General features: G+C 27.2%; 2 protein-coding genes and 1 long non-coding RNA gene across 4 annotated transcripts; 2 read left to right on the top strand and 1 right to left on the bottom strand.

Moving 5' to 3' along the window:
- Nucleotides 1–801: 801 nt before the first annotated feature.
- On the top strand, nucleotides 802–1,578 carry LOC126910247 (piggyBac transposable element-derived protein 4-like). Its single transcript, XM_050692647.1, has one exon. It carries the CDS (start codon nucleotides 802–804, stop codon nucleotides 1,576–1,578), a length of 777 nt encoding a protein of 258 aa, XP_050548604.1.
- Nucleotides 1,579–3,990: 2,412 nt separating this feature from the next.
- Nucleotides 3,991–19,231, top strand: LOC126904653 (uncharacterized). 2 transcript variants are annotated; one of them, XR_007703792.1, is made up of 4 exons: nucleotides 3,991–4,179; nucleotides 18,277–18,370; nucleotides 18,772–18,903; nucleotides 18,970–19,231. It is a non-coding gene; the product is annotated as an uncharacterized LOC126904653 (long non-coding RNA). The 2 variants fall into 2 exon arrangements; XR_007703803.1 differs by lacking the exon at nucleotides 3,991–4,179 and adding an exon at nucleotides 17,873–18,209.
- On the bottom strand, nucleotides 16,206–17,847 carry LOC126904514 (uncharacterized). The gene is made up of 4 exons (XM_050683640.1): nucleotides 17,151–17,847; nucleotides 16,971–17,056; nucleotides 16,618–16,917; nucleotides 16,206–16,517 (listed from the first exon to the last, which is right to left on the bottom strand). The coding sequence occupies exons 1-4, from the start codon at nucleotides 17,203–17,205 to the stop codon at nucleotides 16,470–16,472; spliced, it is 489 nt and encodes a 162-aa protein (XP_050539597.1). The 5' UTR covers nucleotides 17,206–17,847; the 3' UTR covers nucleotides 16,206–16,469.

Genomic DNA, 19,231 nt, shown 5'->3' with positions numbered 1-19,231 from the left:
TGATTTCTTTTTTTCAGTTATCACTGAAAACTGACATATAAGTCTATAAATTAATAAGCTTTGACGTTTTGAAGTTATTTTTTATTTTAATTACTACTAAAGTTTTCATTAAATAGTTGTAATATATCATGTATTTCACTAAGAAAATAGGAAAAACATTATTTTTGGTTTTTATTAATTTACAAAATCACATTTTTTTTGCATGTTTGTTCAAAGTTTGTTCTACTTAACTAAAAATATAGAAGTAAATCATTTATTTTGATTTATTTTACAGGTCATGTTTCTTATTTACCTCTCTGCTATATTAATAGCTACATGACTTATAATGGAACCCACGATATGAGAAAACAGTCATCTCTCCTAGTATTCAAAACATTTTTCGACAAATTTTCCTTAAGTAAAAGCTGATATAATATACTATATAAAAAAAAAATTACCTATGGACTTGTTTTTTGTATTTAACCTTTATGTGACTGAAAAAAAAAACAACTTCTTATGACGGTGTAGGTACCCGGGTACCTACAATATAGTTATCTGTGCTTTTCGGTAAATTATTTCATTGTCGTCAGTCTATTGCTTTTATATCTTATTATATGTAATTCTTCTCGTATCTGGTGTACATAGATCTAATAAAGAACATGTATCAGAAATGTGGAAATTAGACTCGTTACCTCTCATTCGAGCTGCAATGTCTCGAGATCGATTCAAAATGTTGCTAAGGTTTATTCGTTTTGATAATGTAAACACTCGTAATATACGTATTACAACAGACAAAGCTGCACCGATTCGGGATATTTGGACATGCTCAATAAAAACTTGCATAAAAATTATAAACCTACAGAAAATATAACAGTAGACGAACAATTATTTCCTTACAGAGGACACACAAAATTTACACAGTACATTCCATCTAAATCTGCAAAATATGGAATAAAGGTTTTTTGGGCTTGCGATGCAGCAAATGCTTACCCTTTGCATGGTAAAATTTACACAGGCAAATCACAAGATGGTAAACGTCAAGTAAATATTGGTGAACGTACAGTTCTAGACTTAGTTGCGATGTATAAAGGTTCTGGACGAAATGTGACTACAGACAACTTTTTTACAAGTATGCAATTGGCTACTACATTAAACTCTTGGAATATGACATTGGTTGGTACTGTCAGAAAAAATAAAAGATTCTTGCCTCCCAAAATGCTTCCATCAAAAGCCAGAGCGTTACATTCTACAAATTTTGTATTTAGAAAAGATTTAACTCTTTGTTCTTATGTTCCAAAAATAAATAAATCGGTTATTCTTTTATCTGCAATGCATATGACAGCCGACATAATGCAAGCTGCTACCGCTAAACCAGAAATTATAAAATATTATAATCTGACAAAAGGAAGAGTAGATACAATGGATAAAATGTTAACAGAATACACAGTAAAGCGAAGAACTAATCGTTGGCCACTTGCATTTTTTTTCAACATGATTGATATTGCTGCTTTATCTGCATATATTATATATATGGAACACAATCAAAGGTTTAACACAACTGATCGACGCCGAAAATTTTTAAAAGAGCTTGTAAATTAGTTATGTATGTCTGCAATAGAAATTCGAACCTCCATACCTAAAGTAGTAGGAAATCGATATACTCGTAATTCAATGGAAATGGTTCTCGGACGGCCAATACAACAGACAATTGTTATTCCTAAAAATGAACCACCTCGTGATGCTTCAGGACGTATTCAAATAGTTGGAAGTTGCTTAGTATGTCGAGAATTGGGTTATAAGCAACGGAAAACTCGAAAAGCTTGTTCAACTTGCTCAAAGCCTATTTGCAATGAACACTCAATGAACAAATCATTTTGCGAAACTTGCAATCAACAAAAAACCTAAATATGTTATAATACTTACTAAATATGTAAAAAATAACATTTTTGTTCTCTTAATATTTGTATCTATTTTATTGATGTCCAGTAAAAATATTTATCAATTGTAATTTAACTTTTTTTTGTATCAATAAAACCTACATTTAAATACAATATATAGAGGTACCCAGGTACCTACTACGTCCTTATAAGGTGTAAAATTAACAACGATATTTTAAGTATAATAAATTATATACTTTTCAAATACAAAATATAAATTTGTGAACTATACATGCTATTTAGAGATGTCACAGAAGGACTAACCATACATACTAAATATTTAGAAGGAAAATTAATTTAAAAACTGAAAAGGTACCCGGGTACCTTTCCAGTCACATAAGGGTTAAAACGAACGACAAAGTTAAATTCAAAAATTTGAATAAATTGTTCCACTTATAATTCAAAGAACATCAATCAGGTTATAATTAAGAAAATAAGAGTTGATGTTGCTTTTGGAATAATCGACTAATTTCTTAAAATTCAACACTTTCTAAAATTTTGCATGGTACTGTTTCTTATGATAGTGATTTTAATTACTATCAAATATGATCTATATTTGTCCCAAATATGCTACATACTCACTGTGCCACAACTCCACTTTTATAATAGTAAATTTTTAACAGTTTTGTCTCATATTATGAGATTTAACTATTGTAAAATTAGTGCATCAGTTTTAATATATGAGCCATGAATGAATTACAATTGAAGGAAAAAAATGAAAAAAAAATACACAATAATAGTACTCTCGTTAATAAATTATAATGTATTAATACGACAATTAATTATGCAAATAATATAATATATCCCTGACGCTCCGGTTCGGCACGGCGGAAGGTCAACCACACACTAACTCAATTATCACAATGAACACAGCTTCACACGTATAAGTGGTGACAAAAGGCATTAAGAATTGTATCACTTTTTAGATTATTCTTGAATACTTCTTTTGACAGCACAACCAAAAATTAATTAGTGGTGCACTTCAAACACTTTTTTAAGATCGATGTCGTATGAAATTTCAATTAAATTATCAACTTTTTGTTCACTAAGATTAAGCATTTCTTCCTTTTCAATTTTGACAGAAAAAGGATCTTTAATCCACATATTATTTGAGGAAATAGACGGAAAGTAGTCTTTAAAACTATTTATTAGCATTGAAAAATGTTCTTGAACTGAAACCGATAGTATTTCAAGTGGCAAAACTTCATCATCGTAGTTTGAATGGTTTTCAATAAATTTACATAATGTTTCAAAAGATTTAAAATTTCCTTTTGAAAGTCGTTGTTTACTCAGAGTCATTTTTTTAATTATTGCAGCGACCTTTTCCGATACTTTGAAAATATTTAAACTAAAGCCTTGCAAAAAAAATAACATCTTTTATAGATGGAGGATGTTCATTCAGAAATACCAAGACTTTAACAGTTTAAGTTTAAGTTTAAAACATAAACTTAAAATAAAAGATTCACCAAAACAAATTTAAATTTAAATTTATTCTATGTTTATTTAATTAAAAAAAAATATTTCTAGTTCATATTGAATTAAAAAAACCAAGTCCCTAAGAGTGAAAATTTTGAGTAGAGTGTCGCAGATTTTGTGTATTTTGAAATTGTCGAAAGAATTGATTTTAATCGAAAAAATGGGTTTTTATAGTCAGATGAGGGTGTGCAGTGATCCCTAGCGTGATTTTGGAAGCTGGAATCGTTGTTAAATGTGATTTGCCTGACTCAATTGAGGATCTATATTTAGGCGTTAAATCTGTACAATAATCAGATTTTATCCTCTAGTTAACTGGTTATTTTTTGTTCTAAAGAAGGAATCCTTGATTTAGTTATCTTGGGTGATTAGGGCCCCCATACCCACATTGATATATATAATATTTTAGTTTATATTAAAAATACAGTTTATTGTTTTATATTCTTTCAATACATTTACTCATTTATACAGCCCACTCCCTACTTCTTTCTCCTGAATGATATAAATACTCCAGAAACGAACAGTAACTAACCTGCACATCATTAACGGGCGTTCCGTTCAATAATAGTACAACAGAAGACTTGACACCGTTCGCCGAAAACTCATACACGGTACGTTTAATTTGAATAATATTATAAATAAACTGTGTAAAACATATGACTTTTAAATAAAATGTGCGTTTTTCAGTTTAAATTTAAAATAATCGTTAACATGGAATTAAAACCTATAGTATCATACAAATACCAAATCTCCCATCAAAATCCTAATATTGAAACGTACCGTATCTCACGTTAGTAAAAATTTTATATACCAGATAATATTTAATATATATTAATGCGAGTTATACTTACTGATTACATATTACATTTTGTTATATATAATTTTTAAAATAAAATTTAATTTTTAAATATTAAACTACATTTTTTGTTTGAATAATAATTTTTAAACTGACTAAGTGTAATCATTAAGAGATAAATAATATTATTAATACATAATATTGTTGTTTTCTCTCATGGTCATTTTGAGGTGATTATAGTCCCATAGAAATACTCTAATATATATATATATATATATATAGTACTTTATTATACAGGGTGTTCAGTAAGTCAGGAAACGGGTTTCTATTGTTCTCATAGTTTGTAACAATTGACCTGTTTCCTTACTTACTGAACACCCTGTATGTTATAAACATTAGAGTATTTCTATACCTAACTATAACCGTTGATTTCTTTTAGTATCCAAACAATGAGTTTGACAATGAAAAAAAAAATGTTAACATCATTTGATTTAATTCTATTGACTTCAATAGGCTACACACTGAGGGTGGCGCAAAAAATTCGACCTTAAACATTTTTATCAGACACCCCCTAGATTTATTAAGTATATAAAAAAGAACATGTTTTGAAAATTTGAGATCGATAAAAAAATGTTTAGAGGTCGCTCCAAGCGTTTTTCGTATTTTCACCAAAAATACCCCTTATTTATTAAAATATGATTAAAATTCTAAATTTTGGTCAATTATAATCATCAGTATATGTAAAATGTTGTATTTTTAACGTAAAAAATGATTTTATAATTTTTAATTACTAAGGCCTATATCGATTACGTAATCTACCTAAATGTCTAAGTATATGGTACTTTTCGGATCGATCTGAAAGGAGCCAAACATTTTTTTTAAGTTTTGAAAAATTGATAGTTAAATTAATTGTTATGTTTATTATATGGAGTAAAATTTTTTTTTACTAATAATAAAAATTAATACCATATTTTAACGTTTTTTTAAAACTAAGTTTTGATTTTATCTTTATTGATTTCTATCAATAAATATATCATTGTTACGCGGTATTAAGGCAGAAAAATAACCATACATGCTATTTATCAATTAAATAATCATAAGTTTATGATTTACAAAATAGATATCAATATTAAGTCACCTTTTTTCTGATGATAAAATTGTTACAGTGTCTGATATATTGTTCACAAGTAGTTACATATATTTTTAAAAGTTTTTGAGTACCTGTAGATTAGCATTTTCATACATTTTAATCAAATTTATCCCTTATATTTTATCTAGAATTCACAAATATAAAAAATTTTTATATTTCGAGAACGTAGCAATAAGTAAGTCAAAGTTTAATTTATTATTTCATAAAAATACATAGTACGATAATTTATAAGCTGAAAGTGTTTAATAGTAAATTTAATCTACTTAATTATTCAATAATAGCTAAAGTTTAAATAATTATTCATTTTAGTAATTATGGACGATGCTAAGTCAAAAAATTATCAGGTTATTATAACCCCAATTAAGAGGATCTTTGGTAATCGACTTTCATCAAAACCCCGAAGTTCTTGGCCATTTTCTATATTTTCATAATGTTAACAAAAAAATAATATCAGTTAGTGCTTCAATGTGTGCGACACAGTTAATTGAAATATGGTTAAAAACAAATATTTTAGTAAAGCATACATGTCACATATTTATACAAATAAAAAAACTCCATACTAAATGGATAAATGTAAATAAAAATAAAAATAGAATTAGTTCTACTCAAAATAATAGCGAAGCCGCATTTGTAGAGTCATTAAACTACTTATTCGATTTTAGCCATGCTAATGCATTAAATTCCAATTTTTCAAAAGAAGAAAAGGACTTCCTTGTTGATCAGCGTGAGAAGGGTGGGTCTAGGCCGTAATTCCAAATTTCAAAAAAATTATAACCATAAATACTCGTTCAAATAATAAAAAAAATATTGAGTTTAAAAAACTTGAACGTCGCACACGAAAAAAATTAGAAAGTCTATCAAGTACCGACGATTGCTCTCATAATACAAGTCACTCAGAATTTGAATACAATATTGAAAAATCAACAACAAGTAAAGCACGTTTAAAAATTATGACACCATAGCCAACATCGGCGCTTGATAGAACTAACGTATCTAACCAAATGCCACATATATTTTAGCAGCGACTTTAATAAATTCAGATAAAGAAATAAAAAACGTATCAATTAGCAAAGACACAATAAGAAAAGCTCCTATTAGTGATAGAAAAATTATATCAGAAGAAATATTAAATTTATTTAAACCTCATTGTACATTAATGGTCCATCGGAATGGGAAAATGTTACCATCTGATAAAAAAAATTTTGTCGAAAGATTAGCTGTAATAGTGTTTGGTAACGGAAATACAAAGCTTCTTGATGTACCACAGTTACTTAAGTCAACTGGACCATCACAAGCAGATGCCGTTGTAAAATTATTATTAGACTGGAATTTAGTTGATCGCACCACTATGATGTGTTTTGACACTACAGCTTCTAATACAGGAAGATTAAACGGTGCAAGCACTTTGATAGATAGTAAATAAGATAAATATAGTTTAAAAAAACTAAAAAAACACGCTTTTAAAGTACATCGAACTAAAAATTATTTTTAACTTTTTAGTTCGATGTACTTTAAAAACGTGTTTTTTTAGTTTTTTTAAACTATATTTATTTTTCACTTTTTAGTTTCATGTTATGATAGTAGTTACTATCAATATCATGATTGTAATGGGTAATGGGAAATCAGGGTTCGATTCCGGGGAGGGAGCTGAGAAACGACTACCACATCCAAGGAAAGCAGCACGCGTTCAGGTTAGCGTAACAATTGAGATTTGGCCCCATACTGAAATATTTATTAGGAAAAAACTCGCGTAATTATGCATCATTACTTTGTTTCCCAAAAATAACTGCTTATTAGTTGGGACATCAAAAATGTGGGTAAAAAGGTTCATGCTTTAAATAAACACAAAAATGTTTAAATACAAAACTCAAAACGCAGTTATATAGAACTTAAATTTGTTTTATTCGAGTTGTTCTTATTTGTACAATAGAATTGTTGTAAAAACAAATATTCATTAATATGAATTATTTAGAAATTGATTCGATTTTATAGATTATTTTATTCGTATGTTAATATATTGAAGAAATTAAAAAAAAAATTGTAACGCTATATACATATATTTTATACGAATTGGACAAAATTAAAATAATCTTCGTATAATATCGCGGCACTTTCGTAGGCGGTTTCCGGTTGGCGTCGAAAAGTTAGCAGCGTTAATGGCGACGGTACGCGGATGCGAATCGGTTTGGTCGTGCGGCACGTCGGGAGCCGGTGGCGTACATCATCGACGTTGCCACTTTAACAACGGGAAGATGACTCAACGCATCATTTGCGGCGGGTCATCGTCGGCCGTGCGGCACTTGCTGGACTTTACACCGTGGTCACTTATACTAATAGTAGGTCGACGGCTGATAAAAATAGCACGAGTGACGGGGGCCGTGTCTCAATAAAAATTTATTTACATATATATATATATATATAATCGATGACACGCGCGCGTCTACGGGTTGGAAAATATTATTTTCGACGACTGTAGAGCGGGGTGGGGTGAATGCGTTACGACCGTCTAGTCTCGTGCACGTGGAAAGTTACAAAAATCCCACAACTCACAACAAACATACAAGTGAAACTAATATATAAGCGTGTTAATAAAAAACTACTGAATTTTGCACGCAGGCATCACGAAATAATCATTAGTCGAGTTTTTGATAAGCTTATGCCACCGTCCACTGGACCAGATATAGTTTTATTTAAATGGTTTGACACGACTTACGTCGCAATAATGTGGTCGATACTGGTTTTGAGGGTAGAGACCTGTGGGCCGTTTATTAAATGAGCGACAACAGGTTATTTTAACAAAAAATAAAACAAACCGAAAAGATGAACACAGTAATAATAATCTTCGCATAATATCGCGGCACTTTCGCAGGCGTCGACGACAAAAGGTTAGCAGCGTTGTAGGCGGTGGTGCGCGGGTGCGGATCGGTTGATCGACGTTGTCGCTTTCACAACGGGAAGAAGACTCCCGTATCATTTGCGGCGGGTCGTCGTCGGCCGTGCGGAATTTGCTGGACTTTGCACCGTAGCGTATAACACGTGGTGTTGGTCAGTCAAGTACTCATAGTAGGGTGACGGCTGATAAAGGTGGCACGAGTCGCGGGGCATCGTGTATAACGAAGCGACGAGGGCCGTGTCAGGTTTTCAAATAATTGGATATATATTAATAAAGATTCATATAGTACTATGATTACAGACGACGAATTGTTTAATAAGATAAAATCAAATGTACAAAATATTATTGAATTTTGTGAAAAGCAACTTAAAATTAATCATTCACTTGATGATTACAAAGAATTATTGGAGTTATGTTTATTATGTGTTGGAAAGCATCACTTGGGAAAAACTCGTTTTAGATCTCCTGGAGCTTTTCATCAAGCTAAATGGATGGCTAAAATAATATATTGCTTAAAAATTTATATGTTTCGTGACCAATTTAAATTGACACCTGACGAACTTAAAGGTATACAAGAATTTAATCTATTTATTTTAAAAATATATATACATTTTTGGTTTACAAGTTTTTGTGCAGCTATTGCTCCTCAAAATGATCTTAATTTATTAACTCAACTTAAAGATTATAGTAAAATTAATAAGATTATAAGTGACGTAAGTGTAAAAGCTTTTTCAGGTCATTTATGGTACCTTAGTGAAACATTAGTTGTACTAGCTTTTTTTGACAAAGATTTAACAAACACAGGAAAAAAAAATGGTAAAATCCTTAAATAATAAAGCTGAAGCTAATTATAAAAATTGAATATCAATGAACTCGATTCAAGAAAACATCGGTATTCATCAATTTGTAACACAAAATCCAAAACAATTTTTTTCAGCACATTACATTGACTATAATTTTATAAATTATGACCCAGAAACTTAGCTAGAAAATGAAAGTTTCATTCAGTACTATAATAAAGTCAAATCCTTGTATGTTGTGAATGATCCAGCAGAGAGAGGAGTAGCTTTGATGATAAATTTTAATAGTTCCTTAACAACAGACGAGGAACAAAGACAAAACATTCTTCAAGTTGTTGAAAAACAGAGGAGTGACTATCCCGATGAAAAAAAATCATCTTTGATTAACAAAAAAAATTGAATAAATACGATTATTTATATCAAATTGTTATTTTAGTGTTCTAAACGTTTCTAATAAAAATTGTGGGAAAAATTATTCTATAAAAACCATTATGTACAAGAATTATATTTTTATAATAATGTGAAGTATATGACTTAATAAAACATCATAATAAGGTATTAATTTTTATTATTAGTAAAAAAAAATTTTACACCATATAATAAACATACAATTAATTTAACTATCATTTTTTCAAAACTTAAAAAAAATGTTTGGCTCCTTTCAGATCGATCCGAAAAGTACCATATACTTAGACATTTAGGTAGATTACGTAATCAATATAGGCCTTGGTAATTAAAAATTATAAAATCATTTTCTACGTTAAAAATACAACATTTTACATATACTGATGATTGTAATTGACCAAAATTTAGAATTTTAATCATATTTTAATGAATAAGAGGTATTTTTGGTGAAAATACGAAAAACGATTTGAGCGACCTCTAAAAATTTTTTTATCGATTTCAAATTTTCAAAACATGTTTTTTTTATACTTAATAAATCTAGGGGGTGTCTGATAAAAATTTGTAAGGTCAATTTTTTTTGTGCGACTCTACTATACAGGTAATATAATAAATTATTATTATCAGGTAATAATAATTTTTACTTAAAACATCACCAAATACCCAGAGAAATACATACGTATTTAACAATTTTTAATCATTTCGTTTTAAAAATCTCTAATAATAATAATAATAATTTAAAAACACTGTTATCACATTCATGATAATTAAATTAATACAACGGTGCAAAACTAGTATATAAAACGTTTTACTAAGAATAGTGACGTCATGTATGTAAAAATGAATACTATCGTCATCACCACCATCGCCACCCCCGAAAAAATTTTCTGTATAATGCTTATTGTGTTAGAAAATTATACTTAATAATTATAATTATTATAATTAGCTAATCTGCCATCATGCTATTGTATTAGTAAAAACAAAAAAATACTACTACTGGCATTATTAGTAGATGTCTACCATATCCAACCTCTTCTGTTACATATAATCTTCAGGACTACCAAGGTAATGATATCACAGGTGCATTTTACTCGGAGGAAATAAGTAAAACAAATTATCTAGACCATTATCTTTTAAAGAAAATAAATCTTAAGAAAGGTGATAAATCATTTGTAAAGTGGGTTGGTTTTGATAAAACACATTCTAGCTGGATTAAAACTAGTGATATTATAAAATTAACATAGAAAATAACTGTCTACATGGAATATTATTATTTTTTTTACACACACACATATGATATTTCAACCCCATACAATTATCATTATATTGAATCATGACAATACTCGAGAGTGTAGGAGGTATGCAAGATCCCTATATTGAGTGATCGATATCTGGTAAGACACTTATTTTCTCAGAAACTATTGAGACTTTAAAATTTTTGTAAAAGGAAAAATTATTAAGTTTATAAAACTCTACAATAATATGAAGTTAAATGAATTTTAAAAAAATTTATAAGAACAAAATTGTTTGTAATTTTTTTTTCTTTCATATTATAAAGTTAAAAATAAGGGTTCCCATTTAAGAAAATTATAAATAAAGGATTTTATCCTTGAAAGGACGAAAAAAATTATGATTTGACTACATATTATTATAGAGTTTTTTGAACTTGATATTTTTTCTCTATAATAAAATTAAAAATTCTCAATATTTTCTGAAAAAATGAATGTCTTACCAGATTTCGATCACTCTGTATAAACCATGAACAACCTACAGAATCATTTCATTTACTTCAAGCACTAAAAATAATAATTATTGTACAATGAATCAATCTGAAAACACCTCCGTGAATAGTGTTTGTGTGTTTTTATAATAATACAATGTCTACGTGTATTATCGATATGGAGTGTATACTCTGGCTGGAAAATAATTATTTAATTAAAGAATTATCAATAATAGATGTCGATTCTATAGCAACACAACACTGGATTTTTAAACATACATTTAAAATCGTAAAAAGTTATAATGTGAATAAATGGTTATCGCGAAATAGACCCTTTATGACAGTAAATGTTGGACATGTTGAAAGTTCTCTAATTCAGGAAATTTTAAACTCGATACCATTTGAATACATTTATGTAAGAGGACAACAGAAACAATGAATACTTTTAGAGTTTATATCAACCATGAACATTTTTAATTTGGAGAGTTTATATATGCCGCATATAGATCGGTTAGAACCATGTGAAAATTCACCTAGTCGTATGTATCATATGAACTTAAATCCAAATCATTGTACATTTTATAAAATATTTCAACTAAGAAATTGGTTTAAAAATAATACTTAATTATTTATTACACACTCACATGTATTTTATGTACACAATATATTTTTTATAAAATAAATTATTAAACTATTTTTACTGATTTTCTAAGTATATGCTATACATGTACACGATCGAGTAAGATAACGATTCCTGATAGCGACAAGTAAATATTTATTCGCTTAAACGTCATGATAGTAGTTATAAGAATAAATAAGGCGATATCTCTAAATAATGAAGTTGTACACTTGGTCTTTGTTTCTACTCCTCTGGCTATCGTCCGATTTAAACAAGAAAAAAAAAACGTTGGGCTAGAGTGACGACTGTGCGTAACGTCTCAATTGCTAGCATACATGTGGTGACGGTGATTTGTGGAACAACGGCAATGATTGCCTGCGTACTATCCATCAGTATCTAATGTACATTTATGTGCATACAGCAATATAAGATAATGATAAGTACTATACAATATTGGTAATCACATTTAATATTTTCTTACGGATTTTGTTTTCATTGTTTTTAATTAATTACAACATTACCATTACCATTTTCTGTCAATGATCGATATGTAATGTAACGATAAGTATTTAATTTTTAGATTGGTTGGGAAAGTTAAAATGCTTTCAACACTGGAGAAAAAATTTAATAATTCTATTACGTGAGGTCGTACTAGTGTACAGAAATCAATTTTTCATTTCTTTTATTCTTGGTCAAAACTCAAATTTAGATTAAAAAAAAACCCAGCACAGTGTGGTTGTGGCATAGAGGGACGTGGCATAGTTGGGTCCAGTATAGATTTAATCTGACAGTGATTAAAATCACTATCATAAGAAACGCTTTGATGCAAATCTGTAGATAGTGTTTAATTCTAAGAAATTGGTGGATAATTACAAAAGCTACATTATCTGCTAGTTCCTTATTAATACCCTGATTAAGATAAAGTATGTCGAATGAAAAAGGGATTATTAAAAAATATTATTTCTCATAAAAAAATTGTGTTGATTCATACATTTTTCAATGAGTTATAGCATTATAAAGTTAAAAATGTAACCAACCCAACCCAACATCAACTCCTATTTCCTTAATTATATCCAGATTAGTAATTATTTTAATTATATATTATATAATTTTTATAATTAATTATTTTCAAATTATTATTGATTTTTAATATGTTAAAAGTAATCATTTTGAACCTACTTCTTTTTGTTCTTTAAAGTGAAAGTTTTAATAAAAAAAAAATGAATTTATTACCATAACTTTTAACTCAACTTGCAAGTTTGAAATAAATATTATTAAATAGAAAAAAATGAAATTGGTAGATTATTTCAAAAACAACAATAACACTTATTCCCTTAATTTTACCCCGATTTATAACTATAATATATGAATACATAATAATTACAGTAATTAAATTGAGTATGAAAGTGGTATTCAATAATATAATATTGTAATTTTTACGGAGATATTATAAAAATAAAAAGGAGTTGTATATTCATATACTTTTAATGCGTATACAAATTTAAAGGAATTTATGCAATACTTTTTAATAAAAAAATTTTGTTACTTATGAATAAATACACTAAACAAAAGGAACTTTCATCAGAAAAAAAATATACTTTTCTAAATAAACTTTTCGTGATGTTTTCAAATGTGCAATTAAACTTTTTCTATTACTTCTAAGTTTTAATATTATTACTTATTATTAAAAAATAAGTATTTATATATAAAAAAAAAATAATTAAGAACAAAAAAAATTGTATTAAATTAATACTGATTTTGATTTTTAATATGTTAAAGGTAATCATTTTGAACCTATTTTTTATTGCCTTTTAAAGTGAAAGTTTTAATGAAAAATACCTTCTCAGCTTCGCATCGAAGCTAAAAAATGAATAAATAAACCCATTTGTAGTTTCACAAGTAATCTATATTTTTTCGTGGAGGAAAGGGAAGAGATGGGTCAAAGTAATGTAGTACAATTCTTCTCTATAGAAAAATTCAGGTTTATTATCAAGACTTATGAAACAGATATGAGTAATAAATTTGTATAATTCTAAATAAATTAACCCAAAAATACTTAATAGTTTAGAAATTACAAGACTATTATGTCAAATTTACGAAATTGATCTTTTAATTAAAAAACTAAAAAATGAATATATGTAACCATAATAAGCTGAATAAGAAATAGTATTATTACAAGTTATTAACTTCGATGCGAAGCTGAGAAGATATTAACTTTACCACGATGTGTTTTTTTTTTTTGTGTATGTTGCCATTTTTTCTCAGCTTTCACTGGACTGATTTTGATAAACAATATGTAAAAAGATCACAAATCGTATCTAGTCGAAGTCATTACCCTCAAAAATTGAACAAATTTCTCTCGTTTCTCGTAAATGAGGGAAATCCTCCAAAAAATTTCAAATTTAAAAATTGTTAAATTTCGACATTTTTAAATTTTTTTTTACTTAAAACTGCCATACCTTTTTTAAAATTGTCCAAATTATGTTAATTTTTTTTTTTATAGATACCTTAGGTATTTACCGATCTTTTGATATATTTTTTTATAATTCGATCTTTTACCTGCCTACGAGGAGGGATTCAATATGACAACTTTTTCACAAAAAAAATTAACAATCAAAACAAATCTGTAGATAGTGTTTAATTTTAAGAAATTGATAGATTATTTCAAAAACAACAATAACCCATATTCCCTTAATTTTATCCCAATTAGTTATTTGATTTATAATTATTATATATGAATAAATAATAATTTTAGTAATTAAATTTAGTATGAAATTGCTATTCAATAATTTAATATTGTAATTTTTACGGAGATATTATTTAAATGATAAAGTAGTTGTAAATTTCTTTACTTTTATGCATATAAAAATTTAAAGGGCTTGACGTAATATTTTTTAATAAAAAATGTTTGTTACTTATAATAAAGTTATAAGTATTATACACTGGACTACAAGGAGCTTTCATCAGAAACTTAAAATTATTTTACTATATTTAAGGTTTTAGCTTCGATTCAAAGCTGAGAAGATATTTTTTTATTTTCTCTGCTCTAACTTAACCTACTTTTTTCAACGATACGTCAAATGATTACAATTAGTTGAAGATATTACCCTCAAAAATTGAAAAAACTTGTCCCTTGTTCTCCAAACAGACAATTAAAATCATTCATTTATAATGTTTTCAAAGTATTTATTGACGAATCAAGTTTAATATGATAGGTTTCAACTACAAAATTAAATCATTTTATTTTGTAATTTCATAATATATTTACTCTATTTGTGTGATCTACTACTATATTTTATGTCATATTAATTATAATGATCAGAAACTTGAAATCAACAAATATAGTATTGACAATCTATTTAAAAGTTAATGTCCAAAATTGTTAAGTAATTATTCATTTACAATAGATAGATGTTGAACTACAATCAGTAAATCAATCGTTTTTCAAATTTTATTTTATTTTTAATAATCAAATTTTATTTCTAAAAGTAAATGACTCTTAAATAAAAGTCTTAATTATTAGGTATCAATTTAATCTATTGCAAAATTTTTATACTATTATTTTTAATGATTATTTGTCATAATTCATGTATTAACTACTAATCAGTGTTTCAGTAGGTGTTTATGAAATAAAACTATATGAAATGAAAGATCAAGATGAGAACCCACTTGTAACAATATTTTCCAGATTTTCAAGCAAAAAATTCTTAAATATTTTGTTTTATAATTTAATAATTATATGTTTTCATACTTAGTTCAGTATAGGATTTTAATGTTTTGCATAAAAACAAATTCTTAAATTTTATGAGATTGAATTTTTTTAAAAGAAAATAGTTTTTTTTTTAACGAATAACTTATCATGTTATCTTAATATAAAAACAATAATAATAAAAATAAATATAATAATTAACAAAGATATTATAATTCTAATTTGAATTAAATTTTGTATATATTATAGGGTGGCCACTATATACATAAAAATTTCAATGCTTTACATTTTTAGGCTACAGACTTAGTTTTACGAAATATATTATTATATATAATATTGTAGCAATTGTAATTTTCTATAAAGCTCTTCTTACAATAAGCGATTATTCGTATTTACTACTTTAAAGAATGAAAAACATTCATCACTAAAAATCAATTTCTTAGTTCAGTCTAAATTATTAAAATTTATGAAATTAAATTCAAGATTACAATAATCAAAAATTAAATATAAATGAATTGCATCATAGTATTAGAAAGATTATTTAAATTATTACTTTGAATGGTACGTACTTTATGAAGTAGAATAATTATTAAATAATATTTATTTTTACTAAAAACATAACAAGATACTTCATAAAAAATTTATTTAATGATAATATAGTAAGAAATTATAACAATTTAATAATTACACAGAGTGTGTTTATAATACATAAAATAAAGGAAGTTATTAGTTATAGAAATATATAAATAAAAAGTTTAGAACTTGTTAGCATTACGCATCAAATGATGAAAAATAATCATATCACCGTAAGTTCAGCTACAAAGTCTTGGTGATTGACAGAAAATTTTAAATAACACGTATAAAGTAATTTTAATAATTTGTTGAGATAATAATTTAAAATTGAAGGTTTTGAAGGCACAAATTAGAAAAAATATAAAAACCACCACAATAGAATGAGCCGCTGTTTTCGAATGATCGGCTAAAACTTCATTCAACAGTTTCCATCATCCGTCAAAATTTTTAAAAGTATCTTTTCGAGCTAAAAATAATTTTTTTATTTTAAAAATTATGCACATTTTACAATTTAAATAATTGATATAAATTAAAATATTGTAAGTCAAATACTGAAAAATAGTTACATTCATTGCCACTGAACAAATTTGAATCCACTTAATTTGAATGTCTGTGGCCCATTTATGAACCATAATTATTGAATCTAGATAATCCAACTTTTTAATAACTTTTTTAGACGTTTTAACAATCCAATCCTTTTCATGCTGTTTAGTTTTGATTTTCTGCATGAAATGGCGCAAACATATTAGTCTGGCCCGTGCGGTAGTTTTATTAACTCGGATCAACTCTGATCCGAGAGACGAAATAATTTGATCCATCATATTTAACCATTTCATCATAGGATAAATAGATTTGTGCAACTCGAGCTGAAAAAATTAATTCAATCAATCGTTGGATAATATATAATTTTGAAACTTACCTTTTGCTGAAACGTCAGTGGCTTTATCCAATTAACAATGGTGTGTTTCCAGCTTTTGGAAGCCTTCATTGCAGGCATAGCAGTATCTAAAATTATAATATACGATAAAATTGTTACATTATTAACAATTTAAAACAAATAGTATTCGTTTAACTATTGCATAAAAAATTATCTACTTACTTTCAAGACACTTGAGGAAACTTTGCGTTTCATACATAGGAGTTGAAATATTCATAGTGTCTTGTTCTAATACTTGATGATCCGCTTGAAAAGTTTTTAAAGAGAATTTTTATAAAATGGAGCAAGACGTTGAAAAATAATTTCACACTTGATTACACCCTAACGATTCCAGAACTAACTGATGACAAAATTATTTTTGTGTTTATAAATTCACATAATTAGACAAACACGTTTACATGGAAAAAGATAAACAAATTTTTCTATGTTAAAAAATCAACCAGCACATTATTCCTAAGTTATTTTAAAATAATATAAATAGCTCTTTTGAAGTGTATTAAAATGAATTGAACTTTTACACGTAGAAACAAACTTAATATTAATCAGTAGCATAGCTACAATCTTTACGAGAGAGTAGAGAATTAAAGAGATTAGTTTTATTATTCCATAATAAACTTTTTTCTTAGTTCAAATAGTTCCAAGTATAATATTTAGTAAATAATTCAGTAGTCACTGTAATTTTGATGGAAGCTGCAGCTTTTCACCCCTTCCCTGACTATGTCACTGTAACAATATTAAATCTTTAATTTTAATTTGTACAATAATTTGATTTAGTTACTAACTGATTTTGATCATATTTTAATTTTAAAAAATACTGCAATAATATTTCCATTATTAATGATGAAAATTAGTTTATAGATTTCAGATGGTATGCTAATATGAAAAAAAAATAATTATGGTTACAATTTGTTTCATTTTTAGTAGAAAAACACAATTGTGGTTCCTTTATATAATGATTACGTTTCCAAATTTTGTTACAATACGTTAATTTTAAGAAAAGTGTGAATTTACTCAAGTAATTACTTTCTCATAAAAATTCCAGGCTTATGCGATCAATTAATTGAAACACAAGGGAAGGAGAGACCCTTTAGTTTTACATATAACAATATATATTTGCAGTTATCTTTAATCGAATTTTTAAGTAAAGTTTACATAGCTATAAATTCAACGGATGAAAATTGTTTATAGAATTAATTAATGAAGTATTTTTAGAAAAAAATGGTTAATATTTGAAAAAATATGCATATATTTATAAAATAAGTTGTAAAAAATATTTTGTAATTTTCAGTTGTGCCTCTGTTTTGCCCAGTTGACTGTGATTGATTAGCGGCCATCCGACCTGAAGAGTGCTAGCTCTAATTCATAACGGTTGTATTACACGGGTAACTGATTTTAGCTAATTTTATTTGAAATAAATTTAAATACTTTGCCTGCTTTAATTATTAGGCCGGTCGGTATTTTATTTATTGTTGATTACAATGTAATATGTACTGCATCGGCCGATAAGATCCAAATGTTTTTGATTTTTTTGTATGTGTATATTTATTTATATTCAGTTATGGGATTATTTATAGAATTGTGTGTAATGGAGTTCATTTTATTATATAAACAGCAATTTTAGTTTATATGTATATCTTTAATGATGAATGTATAACATCAATGACATGTTTATTTATTAAATAATATAATGGATAGTCATGCGACAATGAAATATTTAAATCTTTTTTTTTATGTTCCCATTATGGTAGTGACTGTATTGATTAATGTGATTTGTAAATTTTAGATTGTGCACGGTCTTTGGTAAAGCTACTAAATTTTCACTTCTGTTGTTGTACTCATGACGTATTGATAGTTCTGTGCTGCTGGTTTTTTTTGCTTGCCCTCCCTTACTGTTCGTTGCCGTTCCTCCAAAATGGTACCGTAAGCTTTTCGTTAGTTGTTATCTTGGATTTTATTTTCATTTATATTGTTTACTTTTCAGATCGCGTGTCAAACCTCGATTCCATAAGATCTTGCCATTCGACAACGGAGGATCATCACGATTACTACGTGCAGTCCGCTCTCGGAGATCGTCGAAAACGTTTATTTCTTATTTAATTTACAACTTAATTCCTTTACCAATATTATTGTATTGATTTAGGTTTGAGTCTCTCATTAAACCGTATTTTTCTAATAATAATTATGTCAATTTGTACTTCGAGTATATTACTTCAATAAGAACGAAATTTTTTTATGTGTGTGAT

Source organism: Daktulosphaira vitifoliae, unplaced genomic scaffold (assembly GCF_025091365.1).
Source record: "Daktulosphaira vitifoliae isolate Bord-2020 unplaced genomic scaffold, ASM2509136v1 Scaffold_1, whole genome shotgun sequence".
Classification (NCBI taxonomy): Eukaryota; Metazoa; Arthropoda; class Insecta; order Hemiptera; family Phylloxeridae; genus Daktulosphaira; species Daktulosphaira vitifoliae.
This window is presented reverse-complemented; position numbering and strand designations above follow the sequence as displayed.